General features: G+C 41.5%; 1 protein-coding gene across 1 annotated transcript in view; it reads left to right on the forward strand.

The window, feature by feature from the left end:
- Positions 1-19,561, forward strand: part of LOC108443475 (complement C3-like) — a 77,498-nt gene extending 57,937 nt beyond the window's left edge. Inside the window, exons 34-44 of the mRNA XM_037534738.1 lie at positions 5,539-5,598; positions 8,769-8,859; positions 9,418-9,469; positions 9,556-9,643; positions 11,612-11,701; positions 13,833-13,938; positions 15,322-15,411; positions 16,141-16,224; positions 17,181-17,273; positions 17,972-18,119; positions 19,208-19,561. Coding sequence (XP_037390635.1) covers positions 5,539-5,598; positions 8,769-8,859; positions 9,418-9,469; positions 9,556-9,643; positions 11,612-11,701; positions 13,833-13,938; positions 15,322-15,411; positions 16,141-16,224; positions 17,181-17,273; positions 17,972-18,119; positions 19,208-19,349 — 1,044 coding nt within the window. The 3' untranslated portion in view covers positions 19,350-19,561. The remainder of the gene's footprint in view (positions 1-5,538; positions 5,599-8,768; positions 8,860-9,417; positions 9,470-9,555; positions 9,644-11,611; positions 11,702-13,832; positions 13,939-15,321; positions 15,412-16,140; positions 16,225-17,180; positions 17,274-17,971; positions 18,120-19,207) is intronic.
- Positions 19,562-23,110: the final 3,549 nt, after the last annotated feature.

A 23,110-nucleotide genomic window follows, 5' to 3' on the forward strand; every position in this document is an offset into this window, starting at 1 on the left:
GACTGTAAAACTACACACGCTGCAGATTCATACTGGATTAAAATCACTCCACAATTATTACAGTCAGACTGTAAAACTACACACGCTGCAGATTCATACTGGATTAAAATCACTCCACAATTATTACAGTCAGACTGTAAAACTACACACTGCAGATTCATACTGGATTAAAATCACTCCACAATTATTACAGTCAGACTGTAAAACTACACACGCTGCAGATTCATACTGGATTAAAATCACTCCACAATTATTACAGTCAGACTGTAAAACTACACACTGCAGATTCATACTGGATTAAAATCACTCCACAATTATTACCGTCAGACTGTAAAACTACACACTGCAGATTCATACTGGATTAAAATCACTCCACAATTATTACCGTCAGACTGTAAAACTACACACTGCAGATTCATACTGGATTAAAATCACTCCACAATTATTACCGTCAGACTGTAAAACTACACACGCTGCAGATTCATACTGGATTAAAATCACTCCACAATTATTACAGTCAGACTGTAAAACTACACACTGCAGATTCATACTGGATTAAAATCACTCCACAATTATTACAGTCAGACTGTAAAACTACACACTGCAGATTCATACTGGATTAAAATCTCTCCACAATTATTACAGTCAGACTGTAAAACTACACACGCTGCAGATTCATACTGGATTAAAATCACTCCACAATTATTACAGTCAGACTGTAAAACTACACACTGCAGATTCATACTGGATTAAAATCACTCCACAATTATTACCGTCAGACTGTAAAACTACACACTGCAGATTCATACTGGATTAAAATCTCTCCACAATTATTACCATCAGACTGTAAAACTACACACACTGCAGATTCATACTGGATTAAAATCACTCCACAATTATTACCGTCAGACTGTAAAACTACACACTGCAGATTCATACTGGATTAAAATCACTCCACAATTATTACAGTCAGACTGTAAAACTACACACACTGCAGATTCATACTGGATTAAAATCACTCCACAATTATTACAGTCAGACTGTAAAACTACACACACTGCAGATTCATACTGGATTAAAATCTCTCCACAATTATTACCGTCAGACTGTAAAACTACACACACTGCAGATTCATACTGGATTAAAATCTCTCCACAATTATTACCGTCAGACTGTAAAACTACACACTGCAGATTCATACTGGATTAAAATCACTCCACAATTATTACAGTCAGACTGTAAAACTACACACGCTGCAGATTCATACTGGATTAAAATCACTCCACAATTATTACAGTCAGACTGTAAAACTACACACACTGCAGATTCATACTGGATTAAAATCTCTCCCCAATTATTACAGTCAGACTGTAAAACTACACACGCTGCAGATTCATACTGGATTAAAATCTCTCCCCAATTATTACAGTCAGACTGTAAAACTACACACTGCAGATTCATACTGGATTAAAATCTCTCCCCAATTATTACAGTCAGACTGTAAAACTACACACGCTGCAGATTCATACTGGATTAAAATCACTCCACAATTATTACCGTCAGACTGTAAAACTACACACTGCAGATTCATACTGGATTAAAATCACTCCACAATTATTACAGTCAGACTGTAAAACTACACACTGCAGATTCATACTGGATTAAAATCTCTCCACAATTATTACCGTCAGACTGTAAAACTACACACACTGCAGATTCATACTGGATTAAAATCACTCCACAATTATTACAGTCAGACTGTAAAACTACAGACGCTGCAGTTTCATACTGGATTAAAATCACTCCACAATTATTACCGTCAGACTGTAAAACTACACACTGCAGATTCATACTGGATTAAAATCACTCCACAATTATTACAGTCAGACTGTAAAACTACACACACTGCAGATTCATACTGGATTAAAATCTCTCCACAATTATTACCGTCAGACTGTAAAACTACACACTGCAGATTCATACTGGATTAAAATCACTCCACAATTATTACAGTCAGACTGTAAAACTACACACAATGCAGATTCATACTGGATTAAAATCACTCCACAATTATTACAGTCAGACTGTAAAACTACACACACTGCAGATTCATACTGGATTAAAATCACTCCACAATTATTACAGTCAGACTGTAAAACTACACACTGCAGATTCATACTGGATTAAAATCACTCCACAATTATTACAGTCAGACTGTAAAACTACACACTGCAGATTCATACTGGATTAAAATCTCTCCACAATTATTACAGTCAGACTGTAAAACTACACACGCTGCAGATTCATACTGGATTAAAATCACTCCACAATTATTACAGTCAGACTGTAAAACTACACACTGCAGATTCATACTGGATTAAAATCACTCCACAATTATTACCGTCAGACTGTAAAACTACAGACACTGCAGATTCATACTGGATTAAAATCACTCCACAATTATTACCGTCAGACTGTTAAACTACAGACACTGCAGATTCATACTGGATTAAAATCACTCCACAATTATTACCGTCAGACTGTAAAACTACAGACACTGCAGATTCATACTGGATTAAAATCACTCCACAATTATTACAGTCAGACTGTAAAACTACACACACTGCAGTTTCATACTGGATTAAAATCACTCCACAATTATTACAGTCAGACTGTAAAACTACACACACTGCAGATTCATACTGGATTAAAATCACTCCACAATTATTACAGTCAGACTGTAAAACTACACACACTGCAGATTCATACTGGATTAAAATCACTCCACAATTATTACAGTCAGACTGTAAAACTACACACACTGCAGATTCATACTGGATTAAAATCACTCCACAATTATTACAGTCAGACTGTAAAACTACACACACTGCAGATTCATACTGGATTAAAATCACTCCACAATTATTACAGTCAGACTGTAAAACTACACACACTGCAGATTCATACTGGATTAAAATCACTCCACAATTATTACAGTCAGACTGTAAAACTACACACACTGCAGATTCATACTGGATTAAAATCACTCCACAATTATTACAGTCAGACTGTAAAACTACACACACTGCAGATTCATACTGGATTAAAATCACTCCACAATTATTACAGTCAGACTGTAAAACTACACACAATGCAGATTCATACTGGATTAAAATCACTCCACAATTATTACAGTCAGACTGTAAAACTACACACACTGCAGATTCATACTGGATTAAAATCACTCCACAATTATTACAGTCAGACTGTAAAACTACACACGCTGCAGATTCATACTGGATTAAAATCACTCCACAATTATTACAGTCAGACTGTAAAACTACACACTGCAGATTCATACTGGATTAAAATCTCTCCACAATTATTACAGTCAGACTGTAAAACTACACACGCTGCAGATTCATACTGGATTAAAATCACTCCACAATTATTACAGTCAGACTGTAAAACTACACACTGCAGATTCATACTGGATTAAAATCACTCCACAATTATTACAGTCAGACTGTAAAACTACACACTGCAGATTCATACTGGATTAAAATCACTCCACAATTATTACCGTCAGACTGTAAAACTACACACTGCAGATTCATACTGGATTAAAATCACTCCACAATTATTACAGTCAGACTGTAAAACTACACACACTGCAGATTCATACTGGATTAAAATCACTCCACAATTATTACAGTCAGACTGTAAAACTACACACACTGCAGATTCATACTGGATTAAAATCACTCCACAATTATTACAGTCAGACTGTAAAACTACACACGCTGCAGATTCATACTGGATTAAAATCACTCCACAATTATTACAGTCAGACTGTAAAACTACACACTGCAGATTCATACTGGATTAAAATCTCTCCACAATTATTACAGTCAGACTGTAAAACTACACACGCTGCAGATTCATACTGGATTAAAATCACTCCACAATTATTACAGTCAGACTGTAAAACTACACACTGCAGATTCATACTGGATTAAAATCACTCCACAATTATTACAGTCAGACTGTAAAACTACACACTGCAGATTCATACTGGATTAAAATCACTCCACAATTATTACCGTCAGACTGTAAAACTACACACTGCAGATTCATACTGGATTAAAATCTCTCCACAATTATTACCGTCAGACTGTAAAACTACACACACTGCAGATTCATACTGGATTAAAATCACTCCACAATTATTACCGTCAGACTGTAAAACTACACACTGCAGATTCATACTGGATTAAAATCACTCCACAATTATTACAGTCAGACTGTAAAACTACACACAATGCAGATTCATACTGGATTAAAATCACTCCACAATTATTACAGTCAGACTGTAAAACTACACACACTGCAGATTCATACTGGATTAAAATCTCTCCACAATTATTACAGTCAGACTGTAAAACTACACACACTGCAGATTCATACTGGATTAAAATCACTCCACAATTATTACAGTCAGACTGTAAAACTACACACACTGCAGATTCATACTGGATTAAAATCACTCCACAATTATTACAGTCAGACTGTAAAACTACACACACTGCAGATTCATACTGGATTAAAATCACTCCACAATTATTACAGTCAGACTGTAAAACTACACACTGCAGATTCATACTGGATTAAAATCACTCCACAATTATTACAGTCAGACTGTAAAACTACACACTGCAGATTCATACTGGATTAAAATCTCTCCACAATTATTACAGTCAGACTGTAAAACTACACACGCTGCAGATTCATACTGGATTAAAATCACTCCACAATTATTACCGTCAGACTGTAAAACTACACGCTGCAGATTCATACTGGATTAAAATCACTCCACAATTATTACCGTCAGACTGTAAAACTACAGACACTGCAGATTCATACTGGATTAAAATCACTCCACAATTATTACCGTCAGACTGTAAAACTACACACACTGCAGTTTCATACTGGATTAAAATCACTCCACAATTATTACAGTCAGACTGTAAAACTACACACACTGCAGATTCATACTGGATTAAAATCACTCCACAATTATTACCGTCAGACTGTAAAACTACAGACACTGCAGATTCATACTGGATTAAAATCACTCCACAATTATTACAGTCAGACTGTAAAACTACACACACTGCAGTTTCATACTGGATTAAAATCACTCCACAATTATTACAGTCAGACTGTAAAACTACACACACTGCAGATTCATACTGGATTAAAATCACTCCACAATTATTACAGTCAGACTGTAAAACTACACACACTGCAGATTCATACTGGATTAAAATCACTCCACAATTATTACAGTCAGACTGTAAAACTACACACACTGCAGATTCATACTGGATTAAAATCTCTCCACAATTATTACAGTCAGGCCTTAAGGCTGTGTCTGAAGTCTAAAGCTCCATTTATGCTCTATATTTCATCTTCTATTGAGGAATAAGTGTGTTACACCATGGACCTTCACTCATTGTCACAATCTTGTTCATGCAGGTTCCTCTAGACCAGGACTTCACAGTAGTAGCTTCAGGAAATGGCCAAGGAATCTTGGAGGTATATTACTGCAAAACATACACCCAGCAGCACACACAGAGCTGATCAGCTCAGACAGAACTGAAGAACTCGCAGAATCTCTCTCTCTCTCTCTCTCTCTCTCTCTCTCTCGCTCTCTCGCGCTCTCGCGCTCTCGCTCTCTCTCTCGCGCTCTCGCTCTCTCGCTCGCTCTCTCGCTCTCTCGCTCTCTCGCTCTCTCGCTCTCTCTCTCGCTCTCTCTCTCGCTCTCTCTCTCCCTCCCTCTTTCCGTCTCTCCCTCTCCCCCCCTCTCTCTCCCTCTTTTCCTCTCTCCCTCTCTCTCTCTTTCTCTCTCTCCCTCTCTCCCTCTCTCTCTTTCCCTCTCTCTCTGTCTCTGTCTCTCTCCCTCTCTCTCTCTCTCCCTCTCTCCCTCTCTCTCTCCCTCCCTCTTTCCATCCCCCCCCCCCCCCCTCTCTCCCTCTTTCCCTCTCTCTCTCTCTCTCTCTCTCTGTCTGTCTGTCTGTCTGTCTCTTTCTCTCTCTCTGTTTCTCTCTCTCCCTCTCCTGTTGCATGCTGGGAATTTTGCTGAGAGTAGTGTGGGGTGAGAGTGAGTGCTACTTTTTCACTTTGTATTTCTTCTAAATCGCTTGATTTGGTGCGAACTTTGTGCTGGTTTGTTGTCGTGGTGTGTGAGTTGCGGTAGGGATGGTGTCTCTTGAGGAGACACCGCCTTTTTCCCCTCCATCATGGCTTCAGGTGTGCGTCTGAAGATGGTGTAAAGGTGGAGGATGTTCTCCTCCCTGTAGGAGAGCAGGTTGGTAATGAAAACATTATGTCTGCATCTCGTATGAATAAAGCAGTGGTGGTCTTTCTTAGAGAAACCCACCTTGTTAGCCGGCTGATTGAAAGTTGAATGATTATAAACAAAATGTTTGTGCAGGTCACGCCGCTGTCAGCTCCCTCCACAAAGATCATCGTTTCAAATGTACCGCCGTTTATACAGAATGACGTGAGCTTTTATGATTTGGTAAGATGGCTAGCTCGTTTAAGATGGTTTCATTTGGCTGTAAAAATCCCTCAGTCCCCCAAGCATGTTACGTCTTTTAGGAGGCAGGTTTACATGTTTTTAGTGATCACACGTGATTTTTATTCTGCTCTTTACACTGCAGAACTCTGACTGTGCTGCGCAGCTTCTTTAAGGACTCCCACCACTCAGAGCTGAGCTAGACTCTCATCTGACTCTGCAAGACCTCACTGCTGTGGTTGGACGGTCTCCAGGCATTGATGGCCTGTCCTCTGACTGTTATAAGCATTTCTGGGACTGTATTGGGTTTTTTTTTAAGTAATCTGTAAATGTATCCTAGAAGGGGTTTTACCTGGCTCATGTCAGCGTGCTGTGTTGTCTTTATTGCCAAAAAAGGGGGAACCTCTCTCTTTTAAAGAATTAGAGACCAGTTGCTCTTTTAACCACTGATTATAAAATTCTTTCTAAATGTTTGGCTAATAGGCTCAAGAATTCCCTCTCTTTAATAGTGCACACGGACAGACTTACTGCATTCCTGATAGATCAGTAATGGACAACCTGTTCCTCGTGCGAGGTGACTTGGATTGCCATAAGACTTCTGATAAAAGTATTGGGCTGGTTTCTCTTCATCAAGAGGAGACCTTTGACCGTGTTGTTCACCAGTTCCTTTACTGTATTCTGGTGCTGCATGTTTGGTTAAGGGGGGGGGGTTGGTTGATCAGACCAATTCCAGTCACAAGAGGTATTAGGCAAGGCTGTCCTTTATCAGGTCAACTATACGGTTTAGCTATTGAACCCCTACTCGTCTGTCTGAGGAAGAGATTGGATGGCTTTCATGCTGCACCAGGATTTAGGGATCCAGGGGTAGCACTTTCTGCCTGTGTTGATGATGGAACGGTTTTTATCAAAAGTAGTCAAGAAGTTCAGGTTTTAGTTTAGTCCCTCAACTTGTATGAGAAGGCTTCTTCTGCCAAAGTTAACAGGGAAAAGAGTGAGGCTCTTTGGTAGGCCAGGGACAGATGGAAGCGCTACCACGTCTGCCTGGGACAGACTGCTCTTTTTTCTTCAGCAGTTCTGCGCTCTTGTTTGGTTCCCACAGGATACATGAAGCTGGGCCACCTTATGTGTACTGGAACAGCAGCTGTGAGTGAGAGGACAGGGATCAGGTCGGGTCATCTACTGGATCAGGTGGTTGCAGAGGTACAGAGGTCACTGCCAGCTGACTACCTGGGCTTCCTGAATGGACCCATCTGTCATCGCCCAGTGGAGGGAAGGCCATCAGTATGGGTTTCCTGAATTGAGTGTTAGCCCTGCTGTGGAATGGACTAGGTGCCTTCTCCTTGGTTGGGAGGAAGACACTGTACTTGGTGTGTGTGAAGGTGTCCTAGGCACTTTCTGGTGGCCAGTTTTGTTTGGCACTGACTCTTTTCCCCCACGGGCCCTGAAAAAGCGCCCGATTGATATACGGACAGCTGACCTCCAGTGGAGGATCCTGCATGGAGCAGTAGCTACAAACAGACGTCGGGCGTACCTCGATCCAAGTGTTGGGGTTGGCTGCCTCTTTTGCCCACAGATTGAGTCCCCGTTTCACTTGTTTGAGCAGTGCACTCGGCTGGGTGATGTGTTCTTGTTGACCGAATGGTTTTTGTCGTTGAGTGAGGCTTTCTCCTTACAGCTTTTTATTTTTAGGCCCAAATATACAGTACGGAGGAAAAATGTCTTAGTTCGACTAAACGTTTTATCAGGTAGAGCAAAGCTAGCCATCTGGAAGACGAGAAAGAATCAGATGCTGGGTCAGGGAGCGGTGGACATGGTGGCTGCGTTTCTGGGGTTGGTGGCTACATGGCTGAGAATGGAGCATGCTTACTATAATTCGGTGGGGAAGTTGCCAGAGTCCAGGAACATTTGGGGCGTTAATGAAGTCCTATGCACAGTCGATGGTGTTGGCAATCTACAGTTGACATTTTGATTGTGGGTGTTGTTTTAAATTTATGTTGCAGTTATTCTTTGATTTTTTTTCATTTTTTTCTGACACGTGACGTTTTGAGTGACCACCTTGGTACCTTTTTGATTGTCTCAATAAAAGGGTTTTAAAATTCAAATTCTCTCTCTCTCTCTCTCGCTCTCTCTCTCTCTCTCTCTCTCTCTCTCTCTCTCTCTCTCTCTCTCTCTCTCTCTCACCCTACAGGTGGTAACGGTGTATAACGAGTTGCCTGATGTCTATGAGAAGAGCACCTGTAATGGCTTTGAGCTGGACGTGTCCATCACAGAGAGCAGCGGTGTGTCATGTTCTCTGTAAATCACCTCATTTCCTCCAGATTTCTCTGGGCACCCAGTGAACGTCATCGTCCCAATTTTAGGAACCTACAAACTGAGCCACACCCTGGCATTATCATATGATAGCCTCTTTAGTGTTCTGCTCTCCTTATGTTTCTGAGTTTTTATTCCAGTTTGCTGCTGTAAACCAGTGCGTTATGTAAATCTAGTGAAAGCGCCTGATGCAGATACCTTTCGGAAAACACTGCAGATCTTATTTCTGCCAAAAAAATACTTTTTAAACATTTCTATTGATATAGGCTGAGTAAAAGACCGCAAACCGCTGCTGGGCAGGGGGACTCTACCCCCTCCTTGCTTCCACAATTCATGTGACACATTTATCATTCGTAATGGTGAAAGGTGACGAGCATGTGGTTTACTGTAGTCCTGAAGGTTCTTATGATGAGCCTGTAATCTAGTCTTTTTACTCTGACCAGCAGATATGACAGAACTAATCTCTGAAGTAAAGTAGATCTCCAAAACGAAAGGTTGTTGACCGCTGCTTTCTCCACGTGTTACAGAGAAACCCCCGCCAGATGTTGAGAAATCATTTCATCTCAGCATCAGAGTGAGGTGAGTCGCTGACCTGCACGTTACAAGGTTAAGAGCATTACAAAGCGGTATTCCTCTTCACAACACTGACGCATTTGTCCAACCAGAGCCCTGGAGCCACGTCAAGTGCGGATGGCCATTCTGGACATCAGTCTGCCCACTGGATTCGAGCCAGAAACCTCTGACCTGGAGCAGGTGAGCGAATCTAAGGCTGCAGGCTGCGGTTTAGGAGTAAACTGTGAAGTTCACGTGTGGAGAAACGTCTACATAGCGCTGACATAACTACGCCGTAAACATGTCGTTTACTGTCCTGAGCTGAATTAACATAAGTGTCCTGTAACTGGAATGGCAGATGCCTTAACGTTTGATGTCGTTACGGCTTATGTCACATGACGATTTTTGCTAAACATACTATAATACGTCATGACGTCAAACGTTGTGGCATCTGCCGTGACGATTGCATGACACTACGCTAAACTACGCTTAGACATGACGCCAAATTGCTGAAGAAAAGCCTTCAGCATGACTCTAATGAAGACCTAAGAATGAACTAATCTTAACGTATGTTCTGTAATAACACAGCAAATAACAGCTAAACAATGGAAAAGGTGTAATAAGCTATTTCAGATCTTTTCTGTTTTTACTCTGTTTTCTATGATATGATTGTAATAGGCTTTTTGGATCGATAAATACTGGAACACAATGTTATTGTTTATGGGCTTTGACAATAACAATAAAAACAAATGTTTTTGTCACGTTTATGCAAAGTCTAAGCATGAAAATTGCGTTTTAAACTGACATTTGATAGATTCGCCATATACAGTGCAAAATGTGAATATTTTTTTTAAATTCTCATATGGAAAAGTACTTTATATTACTGGCTACAGTGTTTTTAGTTGTAAAAATACAGGATATTACCGTATTTTAATTACAGCTTAATACTGTAATCGTACAACAGCGCCAGTAATCTTGTGGTGCGAGTAACTGTTGAGCCACAGTATACAGTCGTTATTTTACCCTTATTTACTGATAATTTGGTTTGGTGAATTACTGTGAAAATGTGACTAGCAGCCAGTAATTTACTGTAATTTTACAGCATATTATTATTACAGTAATACAGTACTTTTCAATAACAGGTTAATGAAAATTTGGCCATTTCTTGCAGTGAAGTTTAGCATGGTCAGTATTTGAGTTACCATATAAGCGTTCCCTCTATGCCACAGCCATCCGTGGCCCAGTGTCCGAGAGAGCGTACCTGTCCCTGCTGTCTCTGGGTGGCCCTCCCTCTCCCCCGTCATTCAGTGCAGTGCTAACCAACACGCTGGGATGTAGTAGAATGAGCAGTTAGTGTTCTCCGAGCACGTTGAGCTGCCAAGTGACGTTATGCTGATACTGAGGGGGGCAGTGGTCCGCAGTGAAAAATAAACCGACTTACATTTACAGCATTTGGCTGACGCTCTTATCCAGTGTTATCTGGTGTTAGGAGTCTTGCCCAAGGACTCTTATTGGTATAGTGTAGGGTGTTTACCCAGGTGGGGATTGAACCCCAGTTTACAGTGTAGAAGGCGGAGGTGTTACCCACTACACTAACCAACCACACTTAAGAATAAAAAGAAATATAGAATGGTTTCAAATGGTAAGCAGCATTAATACAAGTGCTGAAATGGCAGCTTTGTCAGTTTTGTCGATTTTTTTTTTGCCTCGAGAAACAAAATATAGTTTTTTTTTCCGCTGATTCACGTCACATGTTGTGGGGTTGGGCACCTAAACATAGCGGTGGTGAAAAATTCCCTTAAGGTGTAAAAGGCTGAGAACCCTACTCTACTGGGAACTTAAAAATGTTTTTTTCATGCCATACATTTTGGAAACATAAGCTATAAAATGTGCCATAATTTCTGCACAGGCCCCCTTTTTATGTAAATGTAAAGAAGTCTGTAAATTAATGTATTTATATAAATTAATAAGCACTAATTAGCAAACCAATTTCCAGAAATGTGTTCTCTGTAGAGGAAACTTATTTTTACTTAGAAAACCATCAAAGCATGTCATTTGATCAGGGGTGCCTTGCATATGGCTGTAGCTACAGTATTGTATGTCCCTGTACAGTTGATTTTTGACAGTATAAGTAAGACGACTGCTTGTGTTTGTGTGGTTGATTTGCAGCTGACCAATTCAGTGGATCGCTACATCAACAACTTCCAGGTGGTGGACAACCTGAGCGACAGAGGGTCTCTCATCATACACCTGTTCAAGGTAACAGAAATAAAGTAACGTTCTTATATCGCTAGGCCTTTATGTTGCCCTAGCGCTGTCCATCTTACCATTACGTCACCATGGTAACGCACTCTAGTATGTTTACTGGAATATGCTCATTACCCATTAACATCACATTCATCACATGTTGTGCCTTTCAGGATAATGTTGAATGTTTGTTCAGTACATTTCTAATGTCATGTATTTTTTACTTTCATTTTTATTGATCTTCATTTTGAGGTAAACTGCCTTACGGTCAGTGAGCTGGTCAGCTTGCAAACCTATCAGCACTCTGTAGCAGTGAGGCTAGCCTCCTAAGCTCCTGCATGAATAGCTATAAACATTTTCCTTTTTTAGCTGTTTAGCTCACTGTTCATCAAACTCTTAATTAAAATCCCCTGTACTTCCACTCACTGGCCACTTTACCAGAAACACCTACCCTATACTGTCACTCACTGGCCACTTTACCAGAAACACCTACCCTATACTGTCACTCACTGGCCACTTTATCAGAAACACCTACCCTATACTGTCACTCACTGGCCACTTTATCAGAAACACCTACCCTATACTGTCACTCATTGGCCACTTTATCAGAAACACCTACCCTATACTGTCACTCACTGGCCACTTTACCAGAAACACCTACCCTATACTGTCACTCACTGGCCACTTTATCAGAAACACCTACCCTATACTGTCACTCACTGGCCACTTTACCAGAAACACCTACCCTATACTGTCACTCACTGGCCACTTTATCAGAAACACCTACCCTATACTGTCACTCACTGGCCACTTTATCAGGAACACCTACCCTATACTGTCACTCACTGGCCACTTTATCAGAAACACCTACCCTATACTGTCACTCACTGGCCACTTTATCAGAAACACCTACCCTATACTGTCACTCACTGGCCACTTTATTAGAAACACCTACCCTATACTGTCACTCACTGGCCACTTTATCAGAAACACCTACCCTATACTGTCACTCACTGGCCACTTTACCAGAAACACCTACCCTATACTGTCACTCACTGGCCACTTTACCAGAAACACCTACCCTATACTGTCACTCACTGGCCACTTTATCAGAAACACCTACCCTATACTGTCACTCACTGGCCACTTTATCAGAAACACCTACCCTATACTGTCACTCACTGGCCACTTTATCAGAAACACCTACCCTATACTGTCACTCACTGGCCACTTTATCAGAAACACCTACCCTATACTGTCACTCACTGGCCACTTTATCAGAAACACCTAGCCTATACTGTCACTCACTGGCCACTTTATCAGAAACACCTACCCTATACTGTCACTCACTGGCCACTTTATCAGAAACACCTACCCTATACTGTCACTCACTGGCCACTTTATCAGAAACACCTACCCTATACTGTCACTCACTGGCCACTTTATCAGAAACACCTACCCTATACTGTCACTCACTGGCCACTTTATCAGAAACACCTAGCCTATACTGTCACTCACTGGCCACTTTATCAGAAACACCTACCCTATACTGTCACTCACTGGCCACTTTATCAGAAACACCTACCCTATACTGTCACTCACTGGCCACTTTATCAGAAACACCTAGCCTATACTGTCACTCACTGGCCACTTTATCAGAAACACCTAGCCTATACTGTCACTCACTGGCCACTTTATCAGAAACACCTAGCCTATACTGTCACTCACTGGCCACTTTATCAGAAACACCTACCCTATACTGTCACTCACTGGCCACTTTATCAGAAACACCTAGCCTATACTGTCACTCACTGGCCACTTTATCAGAAACACCTAGCCTATACTGTCACTCACTGGCCACTTTATCAGAAACACCTAGCCTATACTGTCACTCACTGGCCACTTTTTTAGAAATACCTATATCCACTAAATAGGTGTACAATTACAGACCATCGCCCATCTTTTGCTGCAACCCCTTACTCCATTCCTCATTGTTCACGTTCTGACCACAGGACTGCTGTTGTCCAGATATTATCTTATATCTTGTATAGTTATGAAAGTGGGGAGTTGAAACTGTTGGTCCACAAACGTCGAGGTGTTAAAGAGATCATATATGGATGATCATGTGTGTTTATCTGTACAGGTGTCCAACAGAGAGCCAGACATCATCACATTCAGACTTCAGCAGAAGTTTAAAGTCGGGTTGCTACAGCCTTCTACAGTTACTGTGTACCAGTATTACAACAAAGGTACAGCTTTAGCACATCGTATTAACACAATTGTAAACTTGCTGTTTATTTCTTCTGATGTTTTTGCTGTCCACTCTTATTAGAAACACCTGCCCTGTACTTCCACTCATTGGCCACTTTATTAGAAACACTTACCGTGTACCTTCTCTCACTGGCCACTTTATTAGAAACAGCTATCCTGTACTTGTACTCTCTGACCACATTATTATAAATACACTATATTTCCAAAAGTATTCATTCTTCCATCCAAATCACTAAATTCAGGTGTTCCAGTCACTTCCATGGCCACAGGTGTATAAAGCCGAGCCCCTAGGCCTGCAGACTGCTTCTACAGACATTAGTGAAAGAATGGGTCGCTCTCAGGAGCTCAGTGAATTCCAGCGTGGTGATCGGACGCCACCTGTGCAGCAAGTCCAGTCGTGAAATTTCCTCACTACTAAATATTCCACAGTCCACTGTCAGTGGGATTATAACAAAGTGGAAATGATTGGGAACGTCAGCAAAGTAGAGAGCTTCATGGAATGGGTTTCCATGGCCGAGCAGCTGCATCCAAGCCTTGTATCACCAAGCACAATGCAAAGCGGGGAATGCAGTGGTGTAAAGCGCCGCCACTGGACTCTAGAGCAGTGGAGACGTGTTCTCTGGAGTGACCAGTCACGCTTCTCTGTCTGGAAATCTGATGGACAAGTCTGGGTTTGGCAGTTGCCAGGAGACGGAACTTGTCTGACTGCATTGTGCCGAGTTTGGTGGAGGGGGGATCATGGTGTGGGGTTGTTTTTCAGGAGTTGAGCTCGGCCCCTTAGTTCCAGTGAAAGGAACTCTTAAAGCTTCAGCACCAAGATTTTTTGAACAGTTTCATGCTCCCAACTTTGTGTTGCCACAAATTTCGAAGCATTCTGTTGTCTAAAATATCTTTGTATGCTGTAGCAACAACATTACCCATCACTGGAACTAAACAGCCTCTGCCCATTATCCCTCCTCCACCAAACTTTACTGTTGGGTCACAGACTGACTTATGGCAGGGGTGGCATCCTATGCCAGTGCCACCTTTAAAGTCATTGAACTGCATTGCATGGCTGTGTACTTGATTTTATACAGCTATTAGCTGGATGTGGCTGAAACATCTGAACTCAATAATTAGGAGTGTCCGCACACTTTTGGCCATATAGTGTATTTTCCAGCTGTTTTTAGTATGTTATACAGGCAGAAAATAAAATAAAGTGGAGCTTAGTCTCAGGAATGCATGGTGTTTTTTCATTATACCCTTCTTACCCATCTCACCCCTCAGGGCTTCTTTTATCTTCTGAGGTTAATTAATTCAGGTAATTTTATCATAGTTAGAATGCATTGCTGCTGATGAATGACCTGTTTGTGTGTGAACAGATAAGCATTGCAGCAAGTTCTACACTCCTCCAGAGGACAAAGAAGAGCTTGGTCAGATCTGCAAGGACAACATTTGCCGCTGTACTCAGGGTAGGCAGACAGTGAACGAACACAGACGTGCACATACAGACACTGCATACTATTCCAAAACGGTTCTGACCACCTGCTCGTTTCTACACTCACTGTCCACTTTATCAGCTCCACTTACTGTATAGCTGCACTTTGTAGTTCTACAGTTACAGACTGTAGTCCATCTGTTTCTCTGATACTCTGTTACCCTGTTCTTCAGTGGTCAGGACCCCCATGGACCCTCATGAAGCAGGTACTATTTGGGTGGTGGATCATTCTCAGCACTGCAGTAACACTGACATCTCTCACTTTACGTCTACAAGGTGGACCGACAAGGTAGGAGTGTATAATAGAGTGGACAGTGAGTGGACACAGTGTTTAAAAACTCCAGCAGCACTGCTGCGTCTGATCCACTCATACCGGCACAACACACACTAACACACCACCATGTCAGTGTTACTGCAGTGCTGAGAACGATCCACCACCCAAATAGTACCTGCTCTGTGAGGGTCCATGGGGGTCCTGACCACTGAAGAACAGGGTAACAAGAGTATCAGAGAAACAGATGGACTACAGTCTGTAACTGTAGAACTACAGAGTAGAGCTGATAAACTGGACAGTGAGTGTAGAAACAAGGAGGTGGTCATGATGTTATGGTGGTCATGATGTTATGCTACATAGGACATCAGGTTCAGCATCACTAGTGAATACCCTCAGTCATCTTTAACCTCCTAAATCCATTCTGTACAGGTGACTGCTGTGTCATGAAGACGGACGACCAGTCGTTCTCAGTGAAGGACAGGAATAATGCCGTCTGCGCTGGAATTCACCATGGTAACGGTTGCTGACAGCATCATATGAAGTAGTCCATGCTACATTTCAGTTGAAGCTAAAAACTTACAGTAAATTTAGTTCACAGTGGTGGTGATGGGAACCAGACATCCACCTCTGAAAGCTCCCTCACAGAAAGCTATTACCTGAAATAGTTAGGAATATGTCGCCTGACGCCTGAGACGGTGGTTTATCACGGTGTTTTAGCTTGGAGGTATAATTTATTTAATCCGTTCATGGTGGAGGGGTACATGCAGGGCGTTATACGGCAAAATAGTCCCAAAAGAAAACTTGGTAACACCTTTCTGTAGGGGACTGTCCAGAAGGCTCCACGACACCTACGTAAGCTTGTCATGTCAACTGACATAACCCTATATAAGGGTTTATATGTACTTATTCCAATAGGCGTCATTCATTATAAAGGTTACATTTGCCGGTTTTGATCAAAGTTAGCTAAAGTCATGCTTATGACAGACGACGCCAATTGGAATAAGCGTTTATAAACATTTATGTAGGGCTTTGCCAGTTTTCATGACCAGCTTATGTAAGTGCCATTTAGCCTTATGAACAGCACCCTACAGGAAGGTGTTGCTGAAAACTGAATTTTTCCAGATTTACCTCTATTTTGTTGAGTTGTTGTAAGAGATAATATTTCCCAAAGAAAACGTACTCAGATTTGTGACTGTTCGCCCAACATTGCATATAAAAATCCAGAAGTCACGTGGATTTATAAAATATAAAATGGCTAATGTGGCTTGTGACGTTTGGTTCCCATCACCCCAGGAAAGAAATCCAAGTGTGTTTCTCTGCAATTTTACATCAGACCACTCTGATTTACTCTGTTTACATCTTGAACGATTGAATTATGTAGAATTTTTGAAAAATCACTTCAATTCCAATCTAAGTTGGCATGTCTGAGTGAAGCTTTGTTAACATATCTGTCATTTTTTCCTCTCCAGTGTTCAAGATCAGGGTGCTGAACGTCAGTGCCAGCCAGTACGACAGATATGAGGTGGAGATCCTGCAGGTTATAAAGGAGGGAGATCCTACAGGTTAGGAAGGAGCAGCGTTGTGCAAACTGCATGTCTAAATCATCACAAAACCTGTCAAGATGTTTAGTGATCTCACACTGACTTCTGTGAAATCCGACAGTGTATGATGAACTGTTTTTTTATATATGACCACAGTCAGAAGAGTGAGCGTAAAGTGGGGAATCTGACCTAAAACTGGCATTTAATATCGCTGCTGTCGGAGGAAAACCTCGAATCTCCATTTTTGACGTTTTTCAGTTTTTGACATAGTTCGAAAAATACCTGTTATCCTCTACATTGTGTGTAACGTTCATGATGAATGGACCAAAAGAAACGGCCTAAAAATCTGGTTCCACTAACTTACATTAAAAGTAAGGTAGGTTTTTTCCTTCTCCCGTAAAGTTACCATTTTGGAGACTTTTCTTCCGACAACAGCGATGTTATTTGTTGTGTTATGCCGAAAATCTGTAGCGCAGCTTCATCAGAACGACCAAATCACTGTAAATTAGTTGACTGTTCTCACACCTATGCCGTAAAATGCAACCCGAGCAAGGGATGTTCTGGAGATTTATTTTTGCCATTTATATTTTCATTTGATCATTTCTGAGTGATAAAAAGAATTCAAAATAATAATAATAATAATAATAATAATAGTTATTACTCTTTCTGTCTTCAACTTATGAATGTAAAAAAAGGGTAAATGTTCTTTGTGCACGCAGGTTCTGAGGTTGGCCTGAAGCCACACGACACCAGAGTGTTTCTCTCTCATGCAGGCTGCAGGGCGGGGCTTAACCTGCAGAAAGGACAGGACTACCTCATCATCGGGCCGACCTCTGACATATGGCACGAAGGCAGCACTTCCAGCGGGTAACATTAGAGATCTACATATACTCGAACAAATGCTTTGTGCCTATTCTGCTCTAAACACTCATACCATAAGGTTTATGTTTGGGTTCATTGTTTTCAGTAATGTAAACATTTTGTTATTTCACGACGACGCTAAAACTAGTTTGCAAGAAGCCGGAAAAAATTATGAACAGAGCTGTAGATGATTCCATAATATTTGAGAAAGCAGTGAGAATGAAGTTATAATAAGTGGGTGGCGCTGGATTCGATTCCCCGGCCGGGCAACCAGGGTCCTCTCTGTGTGAGTTTCCTCCCCCAGTCCAAAGACATGCAGTCAGGCCAACTGCAGATACTAAATTGCGCCTAGGTGTGAATGTATGTGTCTGTGTCTGACCTGTGACGGACTGGTGACCTGTCTGGGGTGTTTCATGCCTTCTGCCCAATTTCACAATGTTGAGGAAAGCCAGGCCAACAGCCAGAATGTCTTCAAGTGCGAAACAGTATCCTTTGCTCCTCACAAAATGGGCAAACGGTGACACCGAACCAGCTGTTTTCCATTTTGGAAAAGCAGAGTTTCACTACCTCACGTTCACAAGGTGCTTTCGCAACTGGGTTTCCTGCTTTAAGTTCCTGATATTATCTGATTAATCCCGTCTGCAGCTGAACGAGGTGAACAGCAGAGAGAAACGCTAAACTATACAGTGCAGTGGCCCCTAACCTGGAGTGAAAACACTGAATTAAAGGTCTGTGTCTCTCGTCTCTGGGCTTCTGTGGCGTCTCACAGGTGAATCGTTCACAAAGCGCAGCTGATTGAAGGCGTCGCACAGCGCAGTTACTCCCTGATTCGGTCCTCAAAATGGTGGTGACTATATAGTGTGACATCACGTGAAACCGGACCATCATTGATGTTGCCGCGCAAAGCTTTATTTAAAACAATGGCTTGATTTTTTGGATGCTGCAGGACATGACATGGTGTTTAGTGGCCGTCAGACTCTACAAATTTGCCAAACAATAAATGGAGATATTTCATATGCGCACTGTATTCTTTCATTATGAAGATTTATCTGTAATCTAATGGTAACGTAATGCGTTCTCTCTGTTTTGGGCAGGTCCACATACATTCTGGGTAAGAAGACATGGGTGGAGCGCTGGCCGTCATCAGCAGAGTGCTTAACTCAGGCTGCCATGCAGAGATGTCAGGACCTGGAGACGTTTGCTAACGAATTACTGCAAAGTGGCTGCCAGACTTGAGAAGCACCACCTTCACCATGTACAGATTACAGACACAGACATATTCACACACCATCCACTCAGAACACAAACGAGTGTACACGAGCATCCTTAACAGCCTTAAATACACTCTAGAGATTTTAGACATTTTTGCCATTCAGATATTCACTTTTAATTGAAAAATCCTAACATGAAAATGTTATGATGTCATAAATAAAAAAAACAAAAAACAAGGGTTTAATATTCATTTGTTACACTTAGCTGTCATAAAAGGCAGACTGTGATTGGTCTTAATCTCAGCATCATTCATTCTGAGACCTCCCTCTGACTGTGATTGGTCTTAATCTCAGCATAATTCATTCTGAGACCTCCCTCTGACTGTGATTGGTCTTAATCTCAGCATCATTCATTCTGAGACCTCCCTCTGACTGTGATTGGTCTTAATCTCAGCATCATTCATTCTGAGACCTCCCTCTGACTGTGATTGGTCTTTATCTCAGCATCATTCATTCTGAGACCTCCCTCTGACTGATTGGTCTTAATCTCAGCATCATTCATTCTGAGACCTCCCTCTGACTGTGATTGGTCTTAATCTCAGCATAATTCATTCTGAGACCTCCCTCTGACTGTGATTGTTCTTAAACTCAGCATCATTCATTCTGAGACCTCCCTCTGACTGTGATTGGTCTTAATCTCAGCATCATTCATTCTGAGACCTCCCTCTGTGATTGGTCTTAAACTCAGCATCATTCATTCTGAGACCTCCCTCTGTGATTGGTCTTAAACTCAGCATCATTCATTCTGAGACCTCCCTCTGACTGTGATTGGTCTTAATCTCAGCATCATTCATTCTGAGACCTCCCTCTGACTGTGATTGGTCTTAAACTCAGCATCATTCATTCTGAGACCTCCCTCTGACTGTGATTGGTCTTAAACTCAGCATCATTCATTCTGAGACCTCCCTCTGACTGTGATTGGTCTTAATCTCAGCATCATTCATTCTGAGACCTCCCTCTGTGATTGGTCTTTAACTCAGCATCATTCATTCTGAGACCTCCCTCTGACTGTGATTGGTCTTAATCTCAGCATCATTCATTCTGAGACCTCACTCTGTGATTGGTCTTAAACTCGGCATCATTCATTCTGAGACCTCCCTCTGACTGTGATTGGTCTTAATCTCAGCATCATTCATTCTGAGACCTCCCTCTGACTGTGATTGGTCTTAATCACAGCATCATTCATTCTGAGACCTCCCTCTGACTGTGATTGGTCTTAATCTCAGCATCATTCATTCTGAGACCTCCCTCTGACTGTGATTGGTCTTAATCTCAGCATCATTTAATCTGAGACCTCCCTCTGACTGTGATTGGTCTTAATCTCAGCATAATTCATTCTGAGACCTCCCTCTGACTGTGATTGGTCTTAATCTCAGCGTCATTCAATCTGAGACCTCCCTCTGACTGTGATTGGTCTTAATCTCAGCATCATTCAATCTGAGACCTCCCTCTGACTGTGATTGGTCTTAATCTCAGCATCATTCATTCTGAGACCTCCCTCTGACTGTGATTGGTCTTAATCTCAGCATCATTTAATCTGAGACCTCCCTCTGACTGTGATTGGTCTTAATCTCAGCATAATTCATTCTGAGACCTCCCTCTGACTGTGATTGGTCTTAATCTCAGCGTCATTCAATCTGAGACCTCCCTCTGACTGTGATTGGTCTTAATCTCAGCATCATTCAATCTGAGACCTCCCTCTGACTGTGATTGGTCTTAATCTCAGCATAATTCATTCTGAGACCTCCCTCTGACTGTGATTGGTCTTAATCTCAGCATCATTTAATCTGAGACCTCCCTCTGACTGATTGGTCTTAATCTCAGCATCATTCAATCTGAGACCTCCCTCTGACTGTGATTGGTCTTAATCTCAGCATCATTCAATCTGAGACCTCCCTCTGACTGTGATTGGTCTTAATCTCAGCATCATTCATTCTGAGACCTCCCTCTGACTGTGATTGGTCTTAATCTCAGCATCATTCATTCTGAGACCTCCCTCTGACTGTGATTGGTGTTAATCTGTACATATACATCTCACTGTTGTCGGAAGAAAACCTCGTATCTCCAGAAAAATTACTTTATTTTAAGTAAAAGAAAAAACCTACTACACTTTACATGCAAGTCAATGGAACCAGACTTTTTTTCCCAAGTAATTTTGGGCTGTTTCTTTTGGTCCATTTATCATGAAATTTACACACAATGTAAAGAGTAAACAGGTATTTAAAAAAAATGGCAAAAACTGAAAAACAACAAAAAATGGCAATATGATTTTTTCTTACATCAGTGATATTGATATATATATATATGAGAGAGAGAGAGAAATATATGAAAATATATGTTCTGCTGTCCGTTCCAGCAATACTGGATTCCAGAGGTAACATCCCGTAGGCTGGCCTAAGTTGCATGAACCTTTCTTGCAACTTTCTTGCATGTTGCAAGTTCCCTTCAGTTTTATTTCTATACAACTTTACAGTAACATGAAGCTGTTCAAGACCAAGTAAAGTAAATAAATCAACTAGCATCCTGTATTTCTGTAATACTACATTGTCCTCATCATGTAAAGTCTTCCCAGTGTGTGTGTGATTCAGCTACACACCATTCCCATTGGCTGCTGTGCAGGCTTGACGCTAGTCCTACATACTGTGTGATTGGCTGCAGTTGTGGTCTATATCACTGTAAATTAGGCAAAGCGGTAATGAAAGTTTATTGATGTTTAATACTCAAAGCTTACCATCATTATGGAGGCACTAATTGAGATTGTGATTATCGCCCGGCACTAAACACAGCCTTCCAGAACTTGTACGGCATTATAAGGGAATTTTTCCAAATGGCTGTAGAGAAGGCTTAGAAATTCTCTCTCATTGAGGTCTAAATAAAGCTTGGTACAATAGCACTGTTCGCTATCGTGTCTGCCCAGCTCAATTAGATTCGGAACACACGCCCAGAGTTGCCGTTCCATGTGGTTTTATTTGATTATTTAAACAGATTGAAGATTAGGGCGCTCCTGTGGGTGCTGTGTTTACATGCCGTCGGGGTGTTGACATTAGCCAGGTCAGTTCAGAACACGGCCCAGACTGCTATATAGCAAAATACACCCCACACTCGGTTTGTTTAGACCACGGTCCATATGCAACAGGTATCTTGCACATTCTGGATCCACTCTATTAGTCTATATACTCTGTGTTTATTTGGGGTGAAGTGTGTGTGACTATGGGCCGTTAGGTTTTAATCTGTTTGAGATGTTGCAGACGAAAAGCTGACTTCAAAGTGTTTTCACGCCAAATTTACAATGTGGTCGGTCAGCCGAGCAGCTTTGGTGTCTGAGGTTTTCTCTATTTTGGTTTTGAGTTATGAGGCGCATGCCTAATGCTGCGTTTACATTATCACAGAAGGCGGATGATGGACGACCCCCCCCCCACAACTCCCCAATCCCATGTTTTTTCTGTGGAGTACCACCAATGACAGTGGCAGCGTACTGTGGTCAGCAAAGTGTTCCGTCAAGGGTTCAATTTTCCCAGCGTTGTACATTAGCTGCAGCAGTAGGATTCACTGGACGTCGATTTTTTTGTGTGTCATGTACAACAAAATCAAACTTTAGCAAAAACTGTTATTAGAAACAATGATGCTTTTTTTTCTGTGGAGTTGCATGCAATCAAATCTTGAGCACCAATGTGACATTTGTTATTCGTCAGTTTCATCTGTGCCATATCTGTGCGATCAAACTCA

Source organism: Pygocentrus nattereri, chromosome 25, assembly GCF_015220715.1.
Source record: "Pygocentrus nattereri isolate fPygNat1 chromosome 25, fPygNat1.pri, whole genome shotgun sequence".
In the NCBI taxonomy this organism is placed as follows: domain Eukaryota; kingdom Metazoa; phylum Chordata; class Actinopteri; order Characiformes; family Serrasalmidae; genus Pygocentrus; species Pygocentrus nattereri.